The following is a 12,641-nucleotide window of genomic DNA, read 5'->3' on the forward strand; positions in this document are numbered from 1 at the left end:
AACGCCATAATAAGCATGAGCATCCCCCTAATGCGTCTGCTGATGCAAAGTTTGACGCACATAAAGGAGCAGGCGTCTGCAGCCGAGGAAGAGGAAAGCCTTGATGACAGTCAGCCATTGTCTGGTCAGGGCCGTGTAGAGGACGCGGTAGCGGGCGAAGAGGAGGAGGAGGACGAGGAGGATGATGGGGATGAGTACTTTTTTAATGAGGAAGCTTCTCCTGGGCCAACAGAAATTAGTGGCGTTGCAAGGCCGGGTTCTGTTTTTTTAAGGGAGACAAGTGACGTAGATTTGCCTGTAACTGCCCCTCAAACCAGCACAACCGCAGATTTGACAACTGGAACTTTGGCCCACATGGCGGATTATGCCTTACGTATCCTCAAAAAGGACACACGCATTATTAAAATGATGAGCGATGACGATTACTGGTTGGCCTGCATCCTTGACCCTCGCTATAAAGGCAAATTGCAAAATATTATGCCACATGAGAACCTCGAACAAATATTAGCAACCAAACAAGCTACTCTTGTAGACCGTTTGATTCAGGCATTCCCAGCACACAGCGCCGGTGATGGTTCTCACACAAGCTGCAGGGGGCTACAGGGCAGAGGTGTTAGAGGTGCACAGATCAGAAGTGGCGTTGGACAGAGGGGTTTTCTGACCAGGTTGTGGAGTGATTTCGCAATGACTGCAGACAGGACAGGTACTGCAGCATCTATTCAAAGTGACAGGAGACAACATTTGTCCAGTATGGTTACTAACTATTTTTCATCCCTTATCGATGTTCTCCCTCAAGCGTCATTCCCATTTGATTACTGGGCATCCAAAATAGACACCTTGCCTGAATTGGCAGAATATGCATTGCAGGAGCTTGCTTGCCCAGCAGCTAGTGTGCTATCAGAAAGAGTATTCAGTGCTGCTGGTTCAATATTAACCGAAAAAAGGACTCGTCTGGCTACTCAAAATGTGGATGATCTCACCTTCATTAAAATGAACCACTCCTGGATTTCAAATTATTTTGCCCCACCTTTCCCGGCTGACACCTAGCTTTCCTATAAAAGGTCTTGCTTGTGGACTGGTCTTACTGAGTGTTCCAATCTCTTAATTTGCAGCAGCTGTTTGTCCAGCATACGACATGTTTACACCTCCCCCAATGGGAAAACTCCCCCCACGGGGCCGTGGTCTCGACACTTGTCTCAAGCACCCGTTACAGTGCTGTTTGTCTGAAGAGGTGGGTGTGCCCGCTTTTGGTCGACGGCACTGCCACTGGGTCCCTCATAGTACAATGTAGTGTCTCTGGCGGTGGTGGTGCGCACCCAACATCAGACACACCGTTGTAACATGAGGGGCCCTGGGATGGTACCGCCAGCCACAAGAGAGTTCCCCCACCCCCCAGCTCAAACTGTGCTCTACCACGTGCAAAATTATCTCGCACAGCTCCACCAATGTTTAGTCTATGCGCTGACATCATTCAATGCCTGGCACTGACAATACCAATTTGTTGACATCTATGATGCTAGTTAAAGTAGTCTGGGTCAGTGTCCTATATTGACACCAGTAAATACTAAGTTACTGCCAAATTACTTTGTCAGAACTCAGCAGATGAGCCCACCCCTGTACCTAAGTATGCCACCTTTTTTTTGTTGTTGTTGTTGTTTTGCGAGACATTAACATCTATTTATTTTTTGTGAGTACTAACTGTGTCAGACACTCCTTGCAATCCTCCTCCGCTGACCACAATGCTGCCTGTGTATCCATGTAACTGATTTAAAACTGCCATGAGCCTATTTTTTGTTATGTTAGGCCTTCGTTAGCCTGTCTGTGGTCACTCCTTGCAATACTCCTCCGCTGACCACAATGCTGCCTGTGTATCCATGTAACCTATTTAAAACTGCCATGAGCCTATTTTTTGTTATTTTAGGCCTTCGTTAGCCTGTCTGCGGTCACTCCTTGCAATACTCCTCCGCTGACCACAATGCTGCCTGTGTATCCATGTAACCTATTTAAAAATGCCATGAGCCTATTTTTTTATATTTTAGGCCTTCGTTAGCCTGTCTGCGGTCACTCCTTGCAATACTCCTCCGCTGACCACAATGCTGCCTGTGTATCCATGTAACCTATTTAAAACTGCCATGAGCCTATTTTTTGTTATTTTAGGCCTTCGTTAGCCTGTCTGCGGTCACTCCTTGCAATCCTCCTCCGCTGACCACAATGCTGCCTGTGTATCCATGTAACCTATTTAAAAATGCCATGAGCCTATTTTTTGTTATTTTAGGCCTTCGTTAGCCTGTCTGCGGTCACTCCTTGCAATACTCCTCCACTGACCACACCAATGCTGCCCGTGTACCCCTGGAACCTATTTAAAAGTTCATAGAGCCTATTTATATATTTTATTTAATATTAATAAAGCCATGATGGACTACGCTGTACCACGCTACGAGCTACCCAGTCGGCACTTCTTTTCTAGAAAAGCCATCCCAACCCTCCACCAGCATGTAAAAGACAGCATTGTCCATGCACTCTGGCAATCTGTGAGTACAAAGGTGCACCTGACAACAGACGCATGGACCTGTAGGCATGGCCACGGAAGGTTACGTGTCCATTACGGCGCAATGGGTTAATGTGGTGGATGCATGGTCCACAGGGGACAGCCTACTAAGTCTGTCTGCAGTCCCTAATTCAAATTGTCCTCCACTGTCTAAATCTGAGCTTCAACCTTCAGGCTCTCATTAAGTGCTTTTTTAACCAAAAATTGGTGGTTGGTGCCTACTAACGGTGTCTGCCCCTCCCTGGTGTTTTTCCTCAACTGAATAAAGCTGAGCTTCAACCTTCTGGCTCTCATTAAGTGCTGTTTTTTAAAAAATTGGTGGTTAGGGCCTACTAACGGTGTCTGCCCCTCCCTGGTGTTTATCCTCAACTGAATAAAGCTGAGCTTCAACCTTCTGGCTTTCGGCCTATAGTATCAGATATTAAACTGCATTTGGCCTTCAACTTTGGTTACGGCCTACTAACGGTGTCTGCCCCTCCCTGGTGTTTTTCCTCAACTGAATAAAGCTGAGCTTCAACCTTCTGGCTCTCATTAAGTGCTGTTTTTTAAAAAATTGGTGGTTAGGGCCTACTATCGGTGTCTGCCCCTCCCTGGTGTTTTTCCTCAACTGAATAAAGCTGAGCTTCAACCTTCTGGCTTTCGGCCTATAGTATCAGATATTAAACTGCATTTGGCCTTCAACTTTGGTTACGGCCTACTAACGGTGTCTGCCCCTCCCTGGTGTTTTTCCTCAACTGAATAAAGCTGAGCTTCAACCTTCTGGCTCTCATTAAGTGCTGTTTTTTAAAAAATTGGTGTTTAGGGCCTACTAACGGTGTCTGCCCCTCCCTGGTGTTTTCCCTCAACTGAATAAAGCTGAGCTTCAACCTTCTGGCTCTCATTAAGTGCTGTTTTTTAAAAAAAATTGGTGTTTAGGGCCTACTAACGGTGTCTGCCCCTCCCTGGTGTTTTCCCTCAACTGAATAAAGCTGAGCTTCAACCTTCTGGCTCTCATTAAGTGCTGTTTTTTAAAAAATTGGTGGTTAGGGCCTACTAACGGTGTCTGCCCCTCCCTGGTGTTTTTCCTCAACTGAATAAAGCTGAGCTTCAACCTTCTGGCTTTCGGCCTATAGTATCAGATATTAAACTGCATTTGGCCTTCAACTTTGGTTACGGCCTACTAACGGTGTCTGCCCCTCCCTGGTGTTTTTCCTCAACTGAATAAAGCTGAGCTTCAACCTTCTGGCTTTCGGCCTATAGTATCAGATATTAAACTGCATTTGGCCTTCAACTTTGGTTATGGCCTACTAACGGTGTCTGCCCCTCCCTGGTGTTTTTCCTCAACTGAATAAAGCTGAGCTTCAACCTTCTGGCTCTCATTAAGTGCTGTTTTTTTAAAAATTGGTGGTTAGGGCCTACTAACGGTGTCTGCCCCTCCCTGGTGTTTTCCCTCAACTGAATAAAGCTGAGCTTCAACCTTCTGGCTCTCATTAAGTGCTGTTGTTTAAAAAATTGGTGGTTAGGGCCTACTAACGGTGTCTGCCCCTCCCTGGTGTTTTTCCTCAACTGAATAAAGCTGAGCTTCAACTTTCTGGCTTTCGGCCTATAGTATCAGATATTAAACTGCATTTGGCCTTCAACTTTGGTTACGGCCTACTAACGGTGTCTGCCCCTCCCTGGTGTTTTTCCTCAACTGAATAAAGCTGAGCTTCAACCTTCTGGCTCTCATTAAGTGCTGTTTTTTAAAAAATTGGTGGTTAGGGCCTACTAACGGTGTCTGCCCCTCCCTGGTGTTTTCCCTCAACTGAATAAAGCTGAGCTTCAACCTTCTGGCTCTCATTAAGTGCTGTTTTTTAAAAAATTGGTGGTTAGGGCCTACTAACGGTGTCTGCCCCTCCCTGGTGTTTTTCCTCAACTGAATAAAGCTGAGCTTCAACCTTCTGGCTTTCGGCCTATAGTATCAGATATTAAACTGCATTTGGCCTTCAACTTTGGTTACGGCCTACTAACGGTGTCTGCCCCTCCCTGGTGTTTTTCCTCAACTGAATAAAGCTGAGCTTCAACCTTCTGGCTTTAGGCCTATAGTATCAGATATTAAACTGCATTTGGCCTTCAACTTTGGTTACGGCCTACTAACGGTGTCTGCCCCTCCCTGGTGTTTTTCCTCAACTGAATAAAGCTGAGCTTCAACCTTCTGGCTTTCGGCCTATAGTATCAGATATTAAACTGCATTTGGCCTTCAACTTTGGTTACGGCCTACTAACGGTGTCTGCCCCTCCCTGGTGTTTTTCCTCTACTGAATAAAGCTGAGCTTCAACCTTCTGGCTTTCGAGCCTATAGTATCAGATATTAAACTGCATCTGGCCTTCAACTTTGGTTACGGCCTACTAACGGTGTCTGCCCCTCCCTGGTGTTTTTCCTCAACTGAATAAAGCTGAGCTTCAACCTTCTGGCTCTCATTAAGTGCTGTTTTTTAAAAAATTGGTGGTTAGGGCCTACTAACGGTGTCTGCCCCTCCCTGGTGTTTTTCCTCAACTGAATAAAGCTGAGCTTCAACCTTCTGGCTCTCATTAAGTGCTGTTTTTTAAAAAATTGGTGGTTAGGGCCTACTAACGGTGTCTGCCCCTCCCTGGTGTTTTTCCTCAACTGAATATAGCTGAACTTCAACCTTCTGGCTTTCGGCCTATAGTATCAGATATTAAACTGCATTTGGCCTTCAACTTTGGTTACGGCCTACTAATGGTGTCTGCCCCTCCCTGGTGTTTTTCCTCAACTGAATAAAGCTGAGCTTCAACCTTCTGGCTTTTGGCGTACAGTAGCAGATATTAAACTGCATTTGGCCTACTAGTGTGGTTGGGCCCTTAAAACAGTGTCTGCTGCTCCTGGGTTTACTACTCCACTGAACAAAGCAATGCCGCCTGTTTAGTCCTGTTACAAATTTTGAACTGCATTTAGCCTACTTTATTCTTTGGCCCTATATCTCTTTCCTCCTCATCCTGCCCATTGCCCAGCCACTGCTAGATGAGTCTGCTGGTACATTGACCTAGACCACTACATTCCCCTTGCACTCTACACAACCAGAATCTGACCCTGCTGAAAGTAAGGTTCCCCTTCCCGCATGTTATACCACCTTACACAGGGACAAAGAGGAGGGTGCAGCTGAAAATGCAGGTTCCTTCATCAGGTGGGGGGGCATACTCGTTGGCGACGTCACTGGCACAGGGCCCCTCAGAGTACGCAAAAGTGTCGCTGCTGGTGGGAGGCGCCCCCGCCGTGCAAACACACCGCTGTACTTTGAGGGGCCCTGTGCCAGTGCCAATGCGAACGAGTGGGCCCCCCTGCTTGCTCAGGATCACAGCACTTGCAACGTTGAAATACTTACCTCTCCCTTCTCCACCGCCGTGACGTAGTCCACGTTTCCTGGGCCCACTAAAACCTTGAACCAGCACTACCCCCCACAACTTTTGCCAAATGACCCCCAAGTTCCAATGCCCAACTATTATTATAAAGTTAATTAAGATTGACAAGCTTCAGAAACAAGAATGGATGTTTTTGGCATTAAAATGGGCACTGTAGGTGTTTTCCTGGCCTCCACTCACTGCCGACTATGCTTCCCCATTGACTTGCATTGGGTTTCGTGTTTCGGTCGATCCCCGACTTTTAGCGATGATCGGCCGACTGCACTCGACTCGACTCTGGACAAAGTCGGGTTTCACAAAACCCGACTCGATCTTAAAAAGATGAAAGTCGCTCAACCCTAGTGATGAGCGAGCGTACTCGTTGCTCGGGTTTTCCCGAGCATGCACAGGTGGTCTCTGAGTATTTATGACTGCTCGGAGATTATGTTTTCATCGCCTCAGCAGCAGGATTTACAGCTATTAGCCAGCTTGAATATATGTGGGGATTCCCTAGCAACCAGGCAATCCCCACCAGGTACGGCTGGGGCTGAAATTCAGTTCTGGCATTTGAAATCACACAGGCCCGTGTTGTCCCCGTCTCCAAGAACCAGATGGGATATATTACTAATATTACCCTGTATGGAGGAAAGGAAGATTTACCAAAAGACCAATATTTCTAATGATACCCATGGCTGCTGGGGTAAGTGACGGAGTCAGCAACTTGGTGCTCCATCACAACTCTTAACAGTATGGGGGTCTTGAGAACACAGATTCTGTTAATAACGTAGCAGACAAGGCAGCCCATGACCAGACAGGCCCTTCTGACATTTGCCAGAATTGCCAGCTGGCCAGTCCGGCCCTGATCCCCACATGTACTCAGCCTGGATAATAGCTGTAAATCATTCAGCTGCTGTGATGAAAACTAAATCCACGAACACTAACAAATACTCAGAGGTCACCCGAGTGTGCTCGGGAAAACCCGAGCAACAAGTACACTCGCTCATCACTATTTACAACCCACCACCACCACCACAATTATCTTCTGACACAGAACTTTTATGTCTGAAGATACATACAGCTCTGGCAAAAATTAAGAGACCACTGTAAAATTTTCAGTTTGTCTTATTTTTCTCTTTATGTTTATATTTTTGAGTAAAATGTAAATTATTCTTTTATTCTATAAACTACTGACAACATGTATCCGAACTTCCAAGCAATACATTTTGTATTTATTTTCTGAAAATGAGAAATGGCTCAAAATTACAAAAAAAAAAATGCAGTCCTGCAGACCTCAAAAAGTGCAAAGAAAGCAAGTTCATAATCATTTAGAAACAACAATACTAATGTTTTAATTTAGGAAGGGTTCAGAAATCAATATTTTGTGGAATATCCATGATTTTTAATCACAGCTTTCATGCGTCTTGGCATGTTTTCCGCCAGTCTTTCACGCTGCTTTTGGGTGACTTTATGCCACTCTTGGTGCAAAAATATATGCAGTTCTTCTTTGTTTCATGGCTTGTGACTATCCATATTCCTCTTGACTACATTCCAGAGGTTTTCAATGGGGTCCAGGTCTGGAGATTGGGCTGGCCATGACAGGATTTTGATGTGGGGGTCCCTCATCCACACATTGACTGACCTAGCTGTGTGGCATGGTGCATTGTCCTGCTGGAAAAAACAGTCCTCAGAGTTGGGGAACATTGCCTGAGCAGAAGGAATCAACTGTTTTTCCAGGATAACCTTGTATGTGGCTTGATTCATCCGTCCTTCACAAAGATTAGCCTGCCCAATTCCAGCCTTGATGAAGCATTCCCAGATCATCACCGATCCTCCACCAAGTTTCAGAGTGTTTGCAAGACGCTGTGTCTTGTACGCCTCTCCAGGTCTCCCTCTAACTATTAGACAACCAGGTGTTGGGCAAAGCTGAAAATTAGACTCATCAGAGAAGATTATCTTACTCCAGTCCTCTATGGTCCAATCCTTATGGTCTTTGTCAAACTTCAGCCTGGCTCTCCTTTGCTTCTCATTGATGAAATGCTTTTTTATAGCTTTACATGACTTGAGCCCTGCCTCTAGGAGCCTCTTATGCACTGTTCTTGCCGTGCACTTCACCCCAGCTGCCATTTGCCATTCCTTTTGTAGGTCACTTGATGTCATCCTGCAGTTGCTGAGTGACATTTGAATAAGATGACTGTCATCCCAGTCAGTGGAGAGTCCCTTTGCCCTCTGATGGTCTTTATCTTTTCTGTCCCCAATGTTTGCTGCTTGACCTTGTTGTATTGGACTGAAAATTTTAAGGATGGAGGCAACATGACGCTAACTGTATCCCTCTGATAGTAAAGCCAGAATTGAGCCCTTCTTTTCCTCACTCAAGACTTTTCTTTTGAACTCCTTTGGCATGGTTAAAAGTTATTTTTTCATTCCTATTACTTTTGGGATATTACTAGCACTTGTTTGGCCATCCAGCTTTTCCTATTGCAAGAAGATTGTGAAGACCACAGCAGTGGTTTTATACTTTCCTTCATTAAATAAGATTGGGTTCAGTTGATCACCTAATCAGAAGCCCATTAAGTAGAATCAGATGTACTCTGGTTGGAATTCAACTGGCAGATACAATAATACTGATAATTATTCCTGATTGTAGGGTGGCTGCCTTATCGGTATTATTGCACCTGTGTATCTGCCATCTTAACTTGGGTCCGCTGTACCTTGGCTAGTGCAATTGTTTTGGAGGCCTTGGACAGGTAAGCATCTCTGCCTGTGTACTGGTGTTTTTTTGTCTAGAATAGTGGAGGTTTTTCCTCTTATGGTGGTTTTTTTGGAATTCAAGTGGCACAGGAATGGAATGGCTGTCAGACATGTAGAGAAGCAGATGTTTATTAGGGTTGAGCGACTTTGACTTTTTTAGGGTCGAGTCATGTTTCGCGAAACCCGACTTTTTGAAAAGTCGAGTCGGGCGAAATCGGCCGATTACTGCGAAAAGTCGAGGATCGGCCAGAACACGAAACCTTATGCACGTCAATGGGGATTTTTTTTTTCTCTCTCTCTCTCTCTCTCTCTCTCTCTCCCCTCCATCCCAGCCCCGAAAATTTCGTTTTACACATTGCAAATCCCTACTGCGCACAAGCGATACAATGATGATAGGCGTACACGCCCCTAACCCCTATGTCATCACTCTGCCCACACTCCTTCATTGGCTGAAAAAATGGCGCTAAACGCGTCATACGAAACGCGACTTTGGCGCCAAGATCGCGTACCGCATGGCCGACCCCACACAGGGATTGGGTCGGGTTTCATGAGACGCCGACTTTGCCAAAAGTCGGCGACTTATGAAAATGAACGATCCGTTTCGCTCAACCCTAATGTTTATAAAAGAGTGCAGTGGTCTCTTAATTTTTGCCAGAGCTATATATGTGAAAATCTTAACAACTTCCTGAGTTAGCAGGAGGAACTATTTGGCAATTATATTTGTATTTTCACTCACTTGTATAGCACCATTGATTTCACATCGATTTACAGACATAATCACTGTCCCCCTATAAGTGTGTTGAAGTTGAAACTAGAACACCCAAAATAAACTCATGCATATAAGGGAAGAACAAACAAACTCCTTGCAGTTGTTATTCCTGGTGGAATTTGAACCCCAGCACTGCAAACTACAGTGCTAATCACTGAGCCCATGCTGCCTAAGTAGAGTGCATGAGATTATTGAAATATCTCACTATCATTAAGTATGCATAGCAAGCTCTCTGCTTGGATATCAATTACCATAATATTCTATGTTGCAGGAAAGGAGAGTTGAATGCAAAAAAAAAAATTGTCCTCTTTGCAGTGGTTTAATATGAACTGATTACCATATATACTCAAGTATAAGCTGAATTTTTCAATAGATTTTTTGTGCTGAAAATGCCCCCCTTGGCTTATACACGAGTCATTTGCAAGAAAGCTGGCTGGGGAGGGGGATCGGCAGAACAGTGGCAGGAGCCGGTGGCTGTGGCTGTAACTGTGCAGCGGCTAAAGAGAAATGAAAATTCATTTCGCTTATTGCGTACAGTGACAGTGCATACTGGGATAGAGGGAGTCACGCATACAACGACGGGACAGGGAGCCATGCATACAACAACGGGACCAGGGGAGCCATGCATATGACGGGACCAGGGTAGCCATGCATACAAAATGGGATGGGGGAGCCACACATATCAACACAGGAAAGGGGGAGCCACGCATACCAGGACAGGATGGGGGTGAGCCATGCATGCCAGGGCAGGATGGGGGAGCCAGGCATACCAGGACAGGAAGGAGGGTGAGCCACGCATAGCAGGACAGTGGCAAGGGAAGCCATGCATAGCAGGACAGAGACAGGGGAGTCATGCATAGCAGGACAGGGATTGGGGACAATTCAGACCCAACTTATACTCGAGTCAATAAGCTTACCCAGTTTTCTCTGGCAAAATTAGGTGCCTTGGATTATACTCGGGTTGGCTTATACTCGAGTATATATGGTAAATGATATTCTATTGTCTAATTGTCTGAAAAATATATTCATTTTGAAAAAAAATTTTCAACTTTCAACTTTTTATATGTCAGATTCTGGAGAAATCAAAATAGCCTATGTATTAGACTATGAAGATCCGAATATTGTTCATGAGCAGAGATTAATCGTCCATGCATTTGATAATGACAGAGTTCATATAACAGCAGCAGAACTAACAGTGAGACTAATTGATGTTAATGATAACTATCCACAATGTGAAGGCTACCCCAACATGTGAGTACAAGATTCAATTCTATTCAACTGATTACAAACAGCAGGTACTATAATGCAGCCATACTGTTAAACATCAGTACATACAACTTTAATCATGTGCAATTGTCTAATGAATTGCTGGTAGCTATACGGCACTCCTGTAGTGCGAAGAGGTGCCCAAGTAGGGTTCCAACCCATAAGTTATATAGTAGAGAAAGTTTGGCATTCAGAAGGTTGTGGTGAAAAATAGATAAAGTATTTGATAGGCAATCTGTATTAAATTAATGTTTCGGTCCTACATTGGACCTTCATCAGAACTGATTGCTGGATGGGTGACCAGGAGCATAGTATTAGCAATAGCACTGGGAATTGGCATGGCGCCATTCCAGAAGCGACGTGTGTCACAATACCCAGCACTATTGCTAACACTATTAAATACACAACATTCCCCTATAGTAATACAGACCCTAGAATAACCTATGAATAAGGAACCCAAGCAAAACTCAAGACCAAAACCCTTTAGAACACACCCCATAGTTTGAACTACAACTAGAAATGTAGACCCCATACCAGACCCCTACACTTTCTTCATTTGAATAATCTCACTTTAACATTATAGAAAACATATACACATGTGTTATTTGTCCTTATTTGGTCAGATGGTAGGGCAGGTTCTCCATAAAGCAATTTTGTAATGATCTTGGTCTTGCAATGGCCAGGATTAACAGCAAAATCTTTGACCGAGGAGCTCTATAAACTCACGTTTCTTCTCTTAAAGTTTCAGAAGTATTTTAAAATAACCAAAGCCAGATAAGTTCCTCAGTCTTTGAGGAAGATAAAAATTAACATATCAACTGAATAGAAGCTGACCTTCGGTTCTCAGCAATGGCCAGTGTACAGAATTTTGGTCCTACACAACTGCCATTGGGTTGCAGTGTGTCAGACCCCAATGATTTGATATTTATGACTGATATCATTATCAAGGTAGTGGGCAAATCAGTTAAGTTGATGTTATAGAATATGTCTTTGTCTTGGCATCGGTAGCCAGCAATTGCCACTAGTACTACGATCAGTTTTTTATATATATACATATATATATATATATATATATATATATATATATATATATATATATATATATATCATATTTACTGTGAATATTATGTACTTTACTATGTCTTTGATTTCTATTAGGATTCAAGTTGCTGAAACAACTGCCATAAACAGCCCGTTGCTGCAAATTTTGTGTGTGGATAAAGACATAGAGGAGCCAAATAATGTTCTCAGTTATAAGATGAATCCTTTGGATGAGTTTTCAGCAAAAAAGTTCACTCTCATTGGCAATACAATTATCGTGAGTTAAATATAATATGAACAGTGCACAGTTATCTTTCAATATGACAACCAATTATTACAGCTTCTTGAAAGTAAAATAAAAAATAAAAATGCAATAAAACGTGCAAGTCAAATAATTAGTCACACACTTCAACTACTAGCTACAATTGGTTGGTTCAGAGGTAGAATTTGCACCTTTTAATTCTAATGTCTGAGGCAAATAGAATGATTACGCGCCCAGTAGGGACTCTGCCATTAAACCATGGTGGTTGGCTGGGGTACTTTGCAAATTTTGCATTGGAGCATATTAGCATAAATTATTTTACTGATGCAGATTTATTATTATATTGCAGCTGTAGAAATGTAGAAAGGTCTTATGAATAAAAAGCATAAATGGTTCCTTTATATTTCACATTCCTTTTTAAATAAAACCAACATTCCAAGAACAATGGGAGAGTTGAGCAGAGTAATTTAAATAATGCCAACATTCCGAGAAGAATGGGAGAGTTCCACAGAGTAATTTAAATCACAATAACATTCCGAGAACAATGGGAGAGTTCCTCAGAGTAATTTCAATAACGCCAACATTCTGAGAACAATGGGAGAGTTCCGCAGAGTAATTTAAATAATGCCA

General features: G+C 43.7%; 1 protein-coding gene across 1 annotated transcript in view; it reads left to right on the forward strand.

Moving 5' to 3' along the window:
• Positions 1-12,641, forward strand: part of LOC143773646 (cadherin-related family member 3-like) — a 70,706-nt gene that overhangs the window by 24,277 nt on the left and 33,788 nt on the right. The window contains exons 7-8 of the mRNA XM_077261041.1: positions 10,513-10,693; positions 11,867-12,026. Coding sequence (XP_077117156.1) covers positions 10,513-10,693; positions 11,867-12,026 — 341 coding nt within the window. The remainder of the gene's footprint in view (positions 1-10,512; positions 10,694-11,866; positions 12,027-12,641) is intronic.

This window comes from Ranitomeya variabilis, chromosome 5, assembly GCF_051348905.1.
Source record: "Ranitomeya variabilis isolate aRanVar5 chromosome 5, aRanVar5.hap1, whole genome shotgun sequence".
NCBI lineage: Eukaryota > Metazoa > Chordata > Amphibia > Anura > Dendrobatidae > Ranitomeya > Ranitomeya variabilis.